This window comes from Strix aluco, chromosome 25, assembly GCF_031877795.1.
Source record: "Strix aluco isolate bStrAlu1 chromosome 25, bStrAlu1.hap1, whole genome shotgun sequence".
Lineage (NCBI taxonomy): Eukaryota > Metazoa > Chordata > Aves > Strigiformes > Strigidae > Strix > Strix aluco.
In genome coordinates, this window is record NC_133955.1 from 4,266,182 (window position 1) to 4,281,975 (window position 15,794).

General features: G+C 54.7%; 1 protein-coding gene across 1 annotated transcript in view; it reads right to left on the bottom strand.

Moving 5' to 3' along the window:
- SCUBE3 (signal peptide, CUB domain and EGF like domain containing 3) overlaps window positions 1–15,058 on the bottom strand; it is a 36,762-nt gene extending 21,704 nt beyond the window's left edge. The window contains exons 1-4 of the mRNA XM_074850122.1: window positions 14,956–15,058; window positions 5,986–6,108; window positions 3,905–4,030; window positions 683–817 (exon numbers count right to left, since the gene is read on the bottom strand). Of these exons, the coding sequence (XP_074706223.1) occupies window positions 683–817; window positions 3,905–4,030; window positions 5,986–6,108; window positions 14,956–15,058 (487 nt within the window). The remainder of the gene's footprint in view (window positions 1–682; window positions 818–3,904; window positions 4,031–5,985; window positions 6,109–14,955) is intronic.
- Window positions 15,059–15,794: the final 736 nt, after the last annotated feature.

Consider the following 15,794-nt stretch of genomic DNA (forward strand, 5'->3'; position numbering starts at 1 on the left):
CTGCATCACAGGGCCACCCACTGCGTCACCGGGAGGAAGGAGCAGCCAGCTCGTCCCTCCCGGGCACACAGGGGATGGGGACACGGGAGATGCCACCGTGGCTGCCGAACCATCCTGGGCTGGGTGAGATCCCTGGGGAGCTGGAGGAACCGACACAGCTGGGAAGGGGGAAGGAGGAAAGCAAAAACACTCAGCTGGTTTTGCCAAGCAGTGGAGATAAAAATCAGCAGAGACGCAAAAATCTCTCATTTCCTCCTATTTTGGCTAAGAGATTGCTCCAGACGGCAGCAATTTAGAGCTGATATCGAGACGAAGGACTCGGTGCTGCGCAAGACCTGGCAGGAGAAGAAGAGTCTTGCAGGGTGGCGTGAGGATCTCTGGGTACCTTTTATTTAATAAAACGCTCTGGATATAGGATTAACGTCCTCCGTTTGGTATTATTGTGCTTGACTAAGGGGCCTGAGAGGGTTTTGTGATGGAGATGTTTATTAGCCCTGCGGCATCCTCTCCCAACATGCTCATAATAAATTTGCTTTTAAATTTGCAGCACCGGGAAGGGTCATGAACCAGCACCCAAAGCCAGGCACGGCGCAGGGGTGGCCAGGGGTGATGGGGGACAGACCTGCCTGATGAATGCAGGGGATGGAGGGTGCCCCGGAGCGGGGAGATGCCGAGCACTAACCTTCGGGGCGCTGGATGCAGGTGTGCTGGTTGTCGCTGAGGAAGAAGCCCTCCCTGCAGAAGCACTCGTAGCTGCCCATCATGTTGACACAGGTCTGCTGGCAGCCGCCGTTGCCCTCCGAGCACTCGTCCAGGTCTGCGAAGGGAAGGTGACAGGGGCTGAGCAAGGCACCGCAACACGCCGAGGGGATGGGGAACTGCGTGTCACAGATTTGCTACATAACAAATTACTTCAGCTTTACATCTGTGATCCCCCAGCTAGAAGAAATGGGGATGCTCTGGGGCTGCAGGGGATGAAGGCAAAGCACATCAAGGGGTGGGTCACAGAGGCCATACGGTTTCCTCAGCTGATGGACTAAAAAGATCTGGCCTCATTTTACATAAGGGAACACCAAACCCCAGGGATTTTCCTTGTCCTGGGACCCCCAAAGCATCCAGAATGCTTGGCCGGGCTGCTGGCTGCAGCCGCCCCCAGCTCCCAGCCCCTCTGAGCCCGTCGCCGGCTGGGGATGCCTGCTCTTCATTAGTGGGAGCTGGGAAACCTTAGCCCAGAGCAGGGATAATTACTTGTAAGGAGACTCAAATCCCCGGCAGCTCTGCTGCCCTCGTGCCTGTTTTGGTTTAACAAACCAAGACTGGAAGGGGCTCGTGTTGTGCCCCCGTGGCAGCAGCGATGCCCTCGCCCTGGGCTGCTCCTGCTCTATCCCTGCAAATCCCTCATTTAATGAAGGGCGACTGCCCGTTGCTCTCTCCAGAGGGCTTTTGGGGTCAGTGGTCCAAGCTGAACCCATTGATGCTCCGAGGTGCCAGAGCAACCAGGGTGCTGAGCTCGGGCAGAGAGGCAAACCTCCTCCACAGCCCCCCCCACCCCTCTGCCCACAGTCCCGGGGCCAGGTGACGGTGTCGGGCCATGGAGCAAGGGGCCCCGTGCCAAAGAAAACCTCCCGTGAACTCGAGCGTGGCAGAGCCGGCGGCTGAGGGGAAAGCTGAGCCCCATCGCCACCGACTGCCGGAAACGCCGGAATAGTGGCTCGGTGACGGCACGTGCCGGGGGGGGCTCCCAGCCCCAGCCCCCCCAGCATCACCTTCCTCCCTGAGCATCACAGCACACACCAAAACCCCTTGTTTTTGGGAAAAGAGATGGCTGGACGGATGGATGCCCGAGCAGCGCGGGTGCCTTGCACTGTGCCCCAGCCCCAGGCAAGCCCCAGGGTATGCCGCAACCCCGGGGGGATGCTCAGAAATCAGAGCAGGGCTGCAGCTCCAGCTGGAAACTGCCACAGGAGCAGAGCCCAGGAGACCCCACAAACCTGCTACCTTGGAAAGGAGGTGTTGAAAACATCATCTCAGACCCAGGTGCCCGTGGGGCAGGCGAGGGCTAACAGCCGGGCTGCAGCCAGGCACAAAAGGGACGACGTCCTCTGCGATGGCAGGAGGCTTGCAGCTTCCTCCAAGCTCATCCCAGCCAAGCTATGTCCTACAGATGCCAATAACTATCCTCAAATCCCCCCACTTATAACAAGGGCTTAACGTCTTGAGACTTCTCCTTCAAGCTCCACACAAAAATGAGGAGGCAGCCGTTCAAACCCGATGGCTGAAATGAGACTCCACCACTCTAATACCTGTTTTATTAAATGCAATGGAGATGGGCAGAAGCCAGCAGGGCCTGTGTCAGGATGGGGGCTCAAATTCCTGTCCTGGTTCAAAAGGTCACCCAGGGTGGGCAATGGGGGGACCAGTGGGCTCTGATGGGCACATACCCTGACCCACCTCTGGCTCTGCCACTGCCTGCAGTGCCAGCAAAGCCTGGGCATGACCCTCTGCTTTATTCTGCTTCTCTTTCTTTTGTCTAAGAGGAGATTCTTGCAGGCTGGGCAAAGCACAGTCAGGATGGGGGGAAAGAGGATGGGAAACACCCATCGGGGTTCATTCCTGCTGCCCCCGAAAAGCAGCCACTGAGCAAACCCAGCCGGAGCACAGAGGGTCTCAACATCCTCATCTGTAAAATGGGCTCCAGGGGATAAACCTGCACCATTCCTATGGCAAAGCAACGCAGCCGAGCTGCCTTGCTGGGATGAGCCAAGGGGGGAGCAAGGGGTGCCCCCCTAGGCCCCCCCTCGCCTGGCTGTGCCCTGGCCGCCTCCATCCCCTCCCACCCAACTCTGTAAACACATGACGTCTGCGGCTCGCCAAGCCCAGCTTTCCTTTCTTCTTCCTCGGGCTCATCCTCCCCCGGGAGAGGAAGGCAGAGCCGCCCGCCCGCGCCTCCTCCCAGCTGTGTAAATCTCCCCCCTCTCCGAGGAGGCTGCAAAGATCCCGGTGATGGTGGTTAATGCAAAACGTATGTGTCCATAATCCCTTCCCCCTCCTCCTCCTTCCAGTGATGAGCTCATTAATGACCCCTCTGCAGACACTAATTAGAAAATAGCATGAGCTCCAGGCGGAGGGAAGGCGGGCGGCCCCATGCCCTGGTGATCCCACCCGCGGGTGCCGCGGGAGGAAGCGGGTGCCGGGGTGCGGGTAGCCCGGCTGGCCCCGGGGCTCTGCCGGGAGCTTTGGCTTCGCCGCAGCCGGATGGAGTTTGGGGCGGTGGGAAGTGGCGGGAGGATGCACGGCCGCTCCGTAGGCAGATGCCGGGTTTGTCTTGGCCCGGGGATTATTTACCCAGTCCCTTCGCTGGTTCCCATCCCCACCATATTTGCTATTAACTCATCTATTTTGGCAGGTGCAGGACTGACCTCAAGCACGAGCGGAGCGAGCGGCAGGGCCCGGGTGAGCCCCACCGGCTGGTCCTGCCTTCGGCAGTGGTGCAGAACGTGCAGAATGCAGGATGCGGCCACGGGGAGGCTGCAGCTCATGCCCAGCATCCCCAAACCTAACCCTCCCAGTCTTCCTTACCCCAACGTCCCCCAGTCTATGGATGGACCCACGGAGCAAGTTTTTTTCCCAGCATGGAGCATCTTCCTTGGCGTCACCCCTGTGCAATGGGGAGCAACCCTGTCCCCGCTGAGCCATCACGGCACTGGGACATGTCTGCAGCCAACTTGCTGCCCTGGGAGTGCCACCATAGTCCCCCAGCTCTGCAATGGGTCTGGGGGGAGTCAGAGCTCTGGAGGTGCCTGGCAAAGAAAGCCAGGAGACTGGTCTCGAGGTGCCAGAGCTGTCGAGTGGCTGTGACATGCTGGCATCCCACCCCGGTGCGTGCTGGGGGCCTGTCCCTCACCTAAGCAGTTGTGGCCGTCGTGCGCCAGGCGGAAGCCATCGTAGCAGGTACAGCGGTAGTTGCCGGGGATGTTCACACACTCGTGGACGCAGCCCGCGTTGTCTTCCCGCTCGCACTCGTCGACGTCTGTGGAGAGAGGCAGCAGGAGAGCTGTGGGGCCACCCCGGCTATGATGGCCGATTTCCTCTGCGGGTGCTGCTCCCCATCTCCAGCGTGTTTGTGACCCAGCTGTTGCACCCTGGGCTCTCTGCTATCACCTACAGCATCCCCCCACACCCTGCCAAAACATCCCCCTCCTCCCCAGTCTAGATCCTGGACTTCCAGGTAACCCCCTGTCTTAGCCTCGGCATGTTGCAGGGACCTGCCAAGTGCTTCGGGAATGACACGGGATTTCCTGACGGAGGTGGGCAGAGCAGCCTGTCTCCATGGCGAAGCCTTGCTGTGCCTGGAGCATGCTTTAATCCCTCTGCTATTTGTACTCAGCCCATCCCAATCCCAGACCCACTCAGAGCAGAGTCGGGAAATTTTCCCCTGCTCCGCTCCTGCTTTCCTGGTGCCTCCCCTCCAAGGAGCCCAATTTCTCTCCATGCCCCACTCAGCTGCTTATACCTATGTCTATACCTCTATCTATACCTATATCTTCATTACATCTATATCTACATCTATATCTATAGCTACATCTCTATAACTCTATTCTCTCTCTATCTCTATCTCTATACCTCTATCTTGATCTCGATCTCTATCTCGATCTCTCTACATCTATGTCTATATCCTCTACCTCTATCTACATCTGCATCTATATCTATATCCTCTATCTCTATCTCTATCTCTATCTCTATCTCTATCTCTATCTCTATCTCTATCTCTATCTACATCTACATCTACATCTACATCTACATCTACATCCTCTATCTCTATCTCTCTATCTCTGTCTCTATCTCTATCTCTATCTCTATCTCTATCTCTATCTCTATCTCTATCTCTATCTCTATCTCTATCTCTATCTCTATCTCTATCTCTATCTCTATCTACATCTACATCTACATCTACATCTACATCTACATCCTCTATCTCTATCTCTCTATCTCTGTCTCTATCTCTATCTCTATCTCTATCTCTATCTCTATCTCTATCTCTATCTCTATCTCTATCTCTATCTCTATCTCTATCTCTATCTCTATCTCTATCTCTCTATCTCTATCTCTCTATCTCTCTATCTCTATCTCTATCTACTTCTCTATCTACATCTATATCTATATCCTCTATCTCTATCTCTGTCTCTATCTCTATCTCTATCTCTATCTCTATCTCTATCTCTATCTCTATCTCTATCTCTATCTCTATCTACATCTACATCTACATCTACATCCTCTATCTCTCTATCTCTATCTCTATCTCTATCTCTATCTCTATCTCTATCTCTATCTCTATCTCTATCTCTATCTCTATCTCTATCTCTATCTCTATCTCTCTATCTCTATCTCTCTATCTCTCTATCTCTATCTCTATCTACTTCTCTATCTACATCTATATCTATATCCTCTATCTCTATCTCTGTCTCTATCTCTATCTCTATCTCTATCTCCATCTCTATCTCTATCTCTATCTCTATCTCTATCTCTATCTCTATCTCTATCTCCTATATCTCTATCTCTATCCTCTATCTCTACATCTCTAGATCTTATTTTTAAGCTTCTCATGTTTTAGCTGCTAACCCAGTTCTGCAGCCTCTGGGTTGGAAATCCCGGAGGAAAAAACACCCAGCTTTGTTTAAAACAAGCCCCATCCTGGGACTGGGCAGCCCCAGCCTTGCAAACGCGGCTCTTTGCGGAGCAGTGGAGGCAGCACGACAGCACGACAGTCTCGTTCCTCTCTGTCCCCGTGCACGGCAGTGTCAACAGGCCAGGAGTTTGGGGCAGAAAAGGGAAATAAAAAGGTTCGCAATGGGCTGGGTAAACAAGCAGCCTTTTTGCGAGGGCAGGGGACATCGCTGACGAGCCACCGCCTGCCTCCGACCTGCCGGGGCTGTCCCTCGTCGGAGGGCTCCAGCTCCAGCGGGGGTGGGGGTGGCGTACCCCTACCTTTGCAGTGCTTCCCGTCGCCGGTGTAGCCGGACTTGCAGATGCACTTGTAGGACTTGGGGGTGTTCTGGCAGATGGCATCGATGTGGCAGTTGTCGGTGCCCTCCACGCACTCGTCGACATCTGCAAGGGGAGAGGCGAGGGGAGCGATGGGGAGAGCCGGGGGGGCCTCTGCCCCATCTCCCCACAGGAGCCATCGCTCGAGGCGATGAAGCCAAGCAGCCCTCGGGCTTTTCAACCCGCACATGAACCAGAAAAGCTGCTGCTTTGCTCCTTAGTGGCTTTGCTGCGCCCAGCCCTGACGCTATGGGCGATGGGCTCGCTCTGGGACACAGTGAGCCGCTGGGTCCGCACCCAGACAGCACTACCCGTGTCCCCGCTCTTGTACAAGAGACTCCCCGGCCCTTTCATGTGTCTGATGATAGGAAACATCGCTCAGGCGCCCGTAGTCCAGGCTGGAGCCAGCCCAGGCAGAGGTGAAAGTCTCTGTCTCCAATTAGCCATTTCCTGAGCCGACCAGTCACCCAAATAATCGTCATCGCTTTCTATTCTTAGGCGCAGAGGAATGTGCACGAATTAGCAGGGACCACACTAAATAAACCTGCGAGATGGGAGCGGGAAGCAGGAGGAAGAACTGGGAAAAACATCAAGGCTTCCTTGAGGACACAGCCAAAATCCACGTCCCCCCCCATCCCCCTTTGCCCCTCAACCCACTTCTCCGGGATGCGGCGCCGTGGTACCTGGGACATCACGTCCAGAGCAGCGCGCACCAGTGATGGCCTCAAGCAGCGATGCCCAAGGGTTTGCCGTGGTGGGAGGTTTTAATGGTATTTGGGAAACAGAAGCCTCCAGCGCGTGGGGTGGAGGTTTATGAGCAAGAGGCTGCTCACCTGGCTGCTCTCTGCCTCCCCTGCGCAGGCAGTACGGGAGACGTGGTGCCCCGGAGCGGGCACATCCCCCTCTCTGGCTGCCAATGCCTGGCAGCGGTGTAAGGCAGCTGGGTGTCCCCGGGGGGGGAGGTGGGGGCTGAGCATCACCCACGGCCCTTCGGGTACAGGCAGGGCTCCCTGAGCACCCTTGGCTCCCCACTCTGACTCCACGGGCACGTGGGGAGTGTCAGCGCGGCTCCAGGGGTTTTGCCCCCACCGCCTCCCACGGGGATGGGGAAGGTCCCACCAGGGAATCTGAGGGTCCCTTCACTTCCCTGTACCCCATCAAGAGAAGCCTAAGGCTGCGAAGCTCTAAGCTGCCTTTAAAAAATCTGCTTTTCAGCAACCCAAAGAACAGAAGCGCTCTGCGATGTCCCCAAAGACATGAAACATCCTTGCAAGCCGCGGGCGGGCAGACAGCCCTGCCAGCCCCACCGGGACGGGGGGCCACGGCCACGAGAGAGCCGGCCCGAGCCCTCTCCCGGCCACCCCAGTGGTTTTTTGCTGGGAGATGTGAGTCACCCGGCCGGGGGGAGGAGAGCTTTAGCTTTGCCTTTGCACCAGGGAGGCGGCACGTGCCTGCGCATTGTATAAATATTTACAGCCCGCATTCATATTTGTTATTTGACATTAGCCATGGCCCGCGGCCACCACGGCCTCCCTTGGGCCATTAATCACCGGCTGGAGGCTTGACCCACCGCGGCGGGGACGACGGAGGGATTGCACGGGAGACCGGCACCCTGCTCCCGGCCGGCACCGTTGGCCTCCAGCACCCACGGCACCGGCCACAGCACCCCAGCACCCAACGGCCTCCCCGGGGAGAGGCTCGCAGCCCACGAGGATCCCGTGGGGGGTTTGGGGGAGCTGTTGTCCCTTCGGGGAGCTGAGCAGGGCTCAGGTTCGGTTCCTCTCCAGCCAAACTTCACATTTGGCTGCAAACCCTGTCCCCGCCCCAGGGCACAGTTGCCCCACCGCATCCCTGACCCACCTGCAAAGGCCCCATCCTACAAACCGAAAAGTGTGTGCAAATAATCACCGGCGGAAAAAAACCTGCAAAAGCCACAGGAGTGCAGAGCTCGCTCCTTCCCAACCATGTTTTCAGGCTTAAAGAGTCTTTCAGCCCAGGAGGAAGCACCTCCATCATCGCTCAGACTTCACCTCCGGCTCCAGCACCCCTGGCCGGGACTCTTGGGTGGGTGGTGGGAGGGATGCGGCGCTGGAGCGGGGGGACGTTGAGAGACTCGACAGCAACAAAGCCACCGCTGAACCAAATTTGCAAATTCTGGCCTTGACCCTGCGTGGTTCGGAACCCTCCTTCGGCTCTTCCCCCTTCTCCCTCAGATGTGTCAGTGCCTCGAGTTGATGGTCCCAAGGTGGGAGTTGCCAGGTCCCAGTACCCCGGGCACCCACCCTGATGTACAGATGGGAACCAACACCCAGACACCACAGACCATCCATCAATCCCCACCTCCTTCCCTAAAAACACCCAGAACGTGAAGCATCCATCAGACAGCACATCATTGAAATTTTTCCAGTCTTTTGCCAGAAATCTCACTTTTTTGGGGGGTTTTATTTTCTATTTCTTTTTCCTCCTGCGCCTCAAACTCAAGACAATGAACAACGTCTGTGTGGCGCTGAACACAATGCTGTGCCTTTCCCACTTGCACATGTATATTATTTTTCTTTTCTATCTTTTTTTTTCCATTCTGTAACTTCAAAACTTCTCTAACTTTGGAAAGATTACACAGCAGCAAAAGTACAAAAGAAAACATTATAAATTTGCCACTCTGTAATTTTTCCAAAGCTGGAGACATTCTGAAAGGTTACAGGATTATAAAAAAAAGGAAAAAAAGGGGAAAAATTGTGTGTGTGTGTGTGGGAAGAGTGAATAAATACCCTCCTCGGCACCCCAGGAGCCATCTCCAGATTGGCAAAAATCCTAATTTAAGAATGCTGAAATTTTGGCTCCTAAGAAGAATCCTTCATAAATGATGTAGTGAATTAAAAAAAAAAAAAGTCTGAAAAACTAAATTTTTGCATTTTTGTCAACGCAAGTGGCATTTTCCCACGAAGGGGAAGGTTTGCCATTGGGACAGCCTGCTTCTCCTGCAGGAAAATTTTCTCCATCCAAATAAACGCCCGCGGCCCCGCTGCAGGTGCTCCCAGCCGCCGCCAAGGCGCGAGGGATTTCATTTTCAAGCCAAGCGAAGAGAAGATTTAAAAAAAAAAAAATCCTTATTGATGTTCCTGTCCCTATTTGCTCTTGCAAACTCCTTTCTGCGGTGCGCCCTGCTCGTCCCTCTGCTTGGGGGGACCTTTTGAAGTCCAGGTCCCAAATCCAGGTGGGGTTTTTGGGGGGGGTTTGCCAGCCAGGACCTCTTGCAGACCTGCATCCCTACAGCCCCTCACTCCCCTTCTTCCACAAATAACCAAAGATGCCCTTTTTCATCCAAAGTTGCCTGAAATGAGCCCAAACCTAACGGCGCAGATGGGTGCATCATGCCCCATATCCCCAGAACCGGGGGATTTTGTACCAGGCAGGGAATTTAATTTTGATGAAGATGCCGAGTCCCATCGGGGACCCGAGGTCTCGCCCAGATCCGGCGGCCCACGCTCCCTGCCCAGCCCCACCTCCCCGTCCCACCACGCTTTGGGGCTAATTAGGGCTCGTCAGAGGGCAAGAGCATCCTCGGCATCGCCGCCACGCCGTGCCGGGGGGTTTGCGGCGAAGGGCAGGAGGCTGCGGCGCTCGCCCCGCGCCTCGGGCGATGTTTTTTATTCCGTTGTGGGTGGGATTTTCCAGCGCTGGCTGTTGGGCCCCGTTCCGCTCCAGCTGCAGCTTTATTCTCCATTTCAAAGGCAGCAGAGGCAGACAGTTTCAACGCCACTGCCATTTCGAGCGTGCCAAAAGTGGGGGGACCACCAACCCCCCGGGACCGGCGCGTACCCACCGGGGAGGCGAAGGGCTTTGACCGAGGCCGGCAGGGGAGGCGGTGGCAGAGCCCATGGGCACCCGCGTCCCACGCTTGCCCCCTGCCCTGTGGCGTCACGCTGACGGCGATATGTGACAGCGAGTGGGGGGATAAAGCAACAGCTCGTATATTTTTAGAGCCTGGATTGAGGCTCTTTCCTCACTTCCTTATTTTGTTTTTTAAAAAATAATAAATAATAAATGATGGTTTTCTCCATAGGCTGAAAGTCCCAATAAATTTGAGGAGAGGGCTGAGACAGGGTAGCAAAAAACCACCAGAAACCCCCTAAACAAACCAAACCACTGTCCTTTTTCTCTCTTCTGCAAGCGCTTCAACTTTTTCTTTCAAATTAATTTTATTCTTTATTTTTTTATAGGCATATATATTAACAGCCTGTCTGTATAGGGATGTGTGTGTAGCTGTTGGCAGACACGCGGAGTTTCCACTCGGCCTTAATGCCAAATTAAAGCTTTATAACTTCAGTAGCTCTTTTTACCAGGGTATTAATAACCACCTCAGACACTGTGGTGCAGTTTATTAATCATTTGTTCGCCCGGGGAGCTCACGAGGGCGACTCGTGCTGCGCCGCGGCGGGATGGGCACAGAGCATGGCCATGGGCGGTGGCATCCCGCCGGGAGGGGATGGGGGCTGGGAGCTGGTGAGAGGGGAGGGAGATGCTCTGCGGGGCAGTTTTTTTGCAAATTGGCCAAAGATGCGTCATCTGAACTCGAGATCCTAACTCAGGTGCTCGGCCGTGGCTTGTTGCCGTGCCGGGGATGCCGTGCCAGCCGTGCCTGGGCGGGTACCTGCGCTCGGGTCAGCTCAGAGGGGATGTCTGCATCTCGCCGTGGGATGGAGACCCCCGCACCAGCCCCACGGCAGGGGCCCAGCAACCCACACATCCACCCAGCTCTCTCGAAAGCAGGTGGGACCCGGTAGATGCAGCTCGGATGGAGGACAAGGAACCACAAGCTGCAGCGAGGACCTGGGGGGGTTCCCGACTTAGTGATCGCCCCATGCCCAGACCCCCCTCTGCACCCCTCGCCCTGGGTTTTTCTTCCCCAGAGCTGGCAGTGCCCCAAAAGGGGCTTTTTTTTCCCCCTGTTGATGTTTCCTGCTCCCGCGAGGGCAGAGCTGGGTTGAGCTCCCCATTCCCTGCACCAGCTCAGGTCATCCCGATGGATCCACCACGAGATCCAGCATCCCCTGGGCTGGAAACGCTCCCTCCATCCCCATCCCACCTCCCTGTGCCAACCCCGGGTGCTTCGGCTCAATTCAGTCGCAATTTCTCCACAGAGGGTTTGATGCTCCACGCCAACAGCGTGTTCATCTCCCCAGGGAACTGTTATTGCTGTTGTTGTTCCTTTGGCTTATCAGGCTGACCAGGCTTTGCCTTAAAAATATGTGTTTGTTTGTTTTCGGCTTTGGGAGCAACAATTGCAAGATCTCCAGCGGGGAAGACAGCCTTGCCGAAGCGCAGCTGGCCGGGCTTCCTCCAGCGCCGTGAGACAGAGCAAACTTTATTTGCCATCCCAGGCTTCTCCTAAAGCCTCTCGGGGGACTTATAATTTTGAAAGTGAAGGTTAAGGTTATTCATGCATATATTTTTCCTAAATGGATTACTCCGGTGCGACCGTCTGCAAAGGAAAAATCTATATAAAAATAAAAGAAAAAAAAATAAAAACTCCTGAGCAGTTTGGAGACAGCAATACATCTCCGCACTGGAAGACTCGAGGTGTCTGAATATTTATACTCCCGTTGGCAGTTACAAAAAAACTCTTCTTCCCTCCTTCCTACCCCCCCTTCCCCTTTTTAATCTCAGTACAGGCACGTTAGACGCCCTCAGTCAAAGATCTCCTTTGAACTGCTGTATGTTGAAATGTTTACAGTTTTACATTTCATATTTCAGAGGGGTGGAGGGGACAGGCACAACAGTCGCACACTGTGAATACATGAGAGGGAGGAAAGCGGAGGCCAAGGGGGAGGAGGTTTGGCGGAGATGGGAGGGGAATCAAACAGCATCTCTACGCTGCAATTGGAAAATTTTAGACTCCTGAAAAAAAATATAAAAAAATAAAAAAATAATCCCTGGCGGTGTAGGCTCTGCAGGTGCATCCCCACCGAACCCAGCCCCTCGCGCAGGATGGTGGCTCCATCCCTGAGCAGCCACGCGGCCAAAAGGGCTGGTTTTACCCACGGGTGACCATCGAGCTGGGCTGGGGCCGTGGTCCCACTCAGGACTCTGTGCTGGGTGGGCGGCCGGGGCTGTGAGTGTGCCAGGGGCTGCAAATTGGGGTGCTGGGGTCCCCCGGGGAGATGCTGCATGTCCCTCCCAGCCCTGTTGCCCATCGGAGGGGACGGGCAATTCAGCTGCAGATAACGGTGGTGAATCCTGCGACGTGTTGTGTCTCCAGTTCCTGGGCAAGGCCAGATCCAGGCACTCCCTGGTACAAGAGGAGGGTGTAAATCCGCCAGCCCTTGGGCTCCATCCTCCCCTGGGCACAGGGAGGGGGCAGACGATGGGCAAGGGTGCAGCTCCACTGAGAGTGGAAGCTCAGGACAGGCTCTTCTGCCTGGAAGGCTGTAAGAGGGACTGATGGGTGACAGGGTGGGACTGGGGGTGGCATCACTGTCCAAAAATCAGGAAAGCTGTGGGTATGGTGGCAGCTTGGGGCCGTTTGGGCAGCTTGGCATGGGGACCGCAGGGAGACTTCACCCCTGCTGAGTGCGTGCCGGGAGCCTCCCTGGGGTTATTTGGATTTATATTGTCAGTTCTCCTCTTGAAAGCTTTCCTAGCCCTAAACTGACCTAATAAACCCCGCAGACAGCCAGGTCCTCTGGCAGACACCCTCCAGGCCCGGCGGACGGCTCTGTTAATTCCTTCCTTCCCTACAGACTAAACTTTCTGGGGTAATTCAGCGCGAGAAATAAGCCAGCAAGCCCTACCCATGGTGTGATGTTATCGCAGCAAAACAAGCCCATCCGATGGGAGAGGACCCGTCCCCAGCCTGTGACAGTCACCTGGCGAGGGTGGCTGTCCCCCAGAAGGGCAAAGGCTTCGGTGAGGGCGGAGGGGTGATGTGTACCCCATCTTTGGGGCATCACCCTGCAGATGCAGGGCGGGATGCCCAATGCTTTTCAGAACTATCCTACTAAAACATGCCCCAGGTGCACGGGGCGGCTTTGAAGAGCTCAACAACACTTGTGCATGCAGAAAACCAGGCACTAGCGGGTTCCTAGGGAAAGCACGGCTTTTATCTGCCATCGGTGATGCCGGGTCCACAAGTTCAGCCTCATCCAGAAAGGACCGGGTCCATCCCTGCCCAGAGCCCTCGCATCCCCGCAGGCACCAACCTCCACCCTGCCGCGGCCACCTCCCTCTCACCACCCCGCAGAACCCCCCAGCAGCAGTTTTGGGGATTAACTCTTCACTGCAACCCCCCCCCCGGCTGCAGAGTGGCCGGACCCCTGGGTCTGCTTGGTGCCTTCGCCGGGGGCCGGGAGGAGCCAGTACCGTCCTGGGCGTACGGCGGGTGATTTACCCCGGCACAGGATTGAGCTCACCTCTCTCCACCCCCACTCCACCCCTCTCCTTCCCCGAAGGGATCTGTCAAGTCTCTGCACGATGGAATTTTACTTTGCTATTTTAATGCAATTCTGGCTCAGGCTTAAATGGAACTGGAAACCAAAAGGCCTTAATAAATAAATATTATGATAAGAAATGAAAGCAATGCATACACTCAAGATAATTTGAGAGGGGATAAAAACCTAAGCATTCCTTTCTAAGCCTAATCATAAAGCTTTACGTGAAGCTGGACGCCTTCTCACCAAACCTTTGCCCTGGAAAATCTCCCCTGTGCTTGCCCAGACTGCCCAACCGAAAAGTTGCCTATTGTTTTAAAAACACTTTAAGCCAGATAAGACAATAGCCTTGAAATTCCTCTAACTTTGTCGGTGACAGGGCTCAGGGTGACCATGCGCGTGGCTGAAATACGCCTGTTACTAATGCCTACAAGAGATCTTTAATTATATCCTGCGCTCCCATATTCCCTTCACACCCTATTTAATCTCGCTATACGCATAAACATGCAGCTACTACAATAGCAAGAGCCAAAGCTGGTTTTGATAAATCTTACATACTGTTAAGCGCTATGGGGGAAAAAAAAAAAAAAAAGAAAACCCAGCAGATTGTATAGATAGTGGTAAATTAAGGAGAAAAAACCCCTTCGAGACAGCCAACGGGATCATGCACATAGGGCTGTGTGTGTTTGTGCGTGCGCGCGCACTCCCGCGCGTGTGTATAGAGAAAAATCCGAGCTAAATATAGAGGTGCTATAGAAAACCTAAGGTATAGATAGACCATACATAAAGCTACATGTGTACGTTTGTGAAGGAGAAACTCTGGCTCAATACGGGAGTGGCGAAACAGAAAAGCCTGAAGTTGATAACGATGGGACATACCTCTCTTTTCTAGAGATAGGGAAAGAGCTCCCGGATTTTTCAGGCTTTGCTGTGCTCAGCCGCCCGAAGTTTTCTGCAGCCCACATCCCTATAGCACATTTGAGATTCCACCCGCGCCTATGTAAAACACACAAACGCAGATGCAACCTCCCAGCGTTAGATACCCCGTTCCACCGTCCCTTCCCTCCAACCCAGCCCCAAACAAGCCCTCGCCCGCACCCCATCTCACAGACACCGAAACCCGAAAACCAGAAAAGCCCCCCCAAGCCCCTCCAAACAGCAACATTTTCCCTGTGATGGGCGCAGACTTGTTTGCACCCCCTCATTTTCTGCTTCTGCACCCCCTGCCTCGAGATAAAGAGTCCAAACCCAAAAAAATAAAGTGTAAGAAATGCAACTCATTAAAGAGTTCACAAAAAAACAACTCCAATCAAAGGCAGCAGGCAAGAATATCTGCAAGCAACATTTAAAACCCCCTCCACTATTTGTTGTTATTGCTGCTAATTTCTCCAGCCTGCATATAAAATCCCAGATCTAAAGAGGAGGTCCGGCTGCCTAATACACACATCAAACAGCAAACCTTCGAGCTGGGACGATTTTCTCTTACCTTGACTGGCTTTATTTGCCAGCGTGTTTCCAGAGTGGAGGAGAAAGACAAGGATGGAAAATCCAGCAATCTGCAAAGCTCCCATTGCAATCCCAGTCTGCATGGAGGAGTGGGGGCAAGACGGGGGGATTTCTAGTGCTTTAAAGGAAACAAGAGGCTGAGCATGCGAAGGGAAATCAAGAGGAGGAAGGGGCTCTCTTCTTGCCGTGTGTGAGACAGAGGGAGGGAAGGGAACTGAACTGATGGAAAAAGCTGCTCTGGGTTCAGTTTGGGGCTCTTGGTGTTGCTAAAGAGGAGAGAGTGAGGGAAGGAGACCCAGGGCAGTTGGAGGAAAGTGGACTCTATCGCCCTCTCTCTGGCGGCTGCTCTGATCCCTTCTCCTTCTCCTTCTTTTTTTTTTTTTTTTTTTTCCTTAAATAATCCCAGCCAATTCCAGTTTTGCAAGAGAGCAGCAGCAGCAGGAGCAGCAGCGCTGGAGGGGGGAAGCAGGCGCCTTGCCCTGGTGCTGGGGACCTGAGAAAGGGGAGTGGAAAGGAGAGCCCCATCCAAGCAACGCCCTTTTTCTCCCAGCCTTTCTTTCTTTCTATTTGGCTTTGGTTACTCCTTCCCGGCTCCCCCCCTCGCACCCCCAAGGCTGGGCTTTGCCTGCAGGAATTTACAGTCTGCGCTGGAGGAGAAGGGCCAGTAGCCATGGAGACTGCTTCCCTGGGAGCAGGGAGGTCAGGCGGAGACCATGGGCGATCAATGCATCAATGCAAAGCCCCCCGCAACCCCCAGACCCACCCCGCACCTCGCAGCCCCTCGGCCAACCAAGGGCTTGGGGTGGTGGCAAGGCGCGG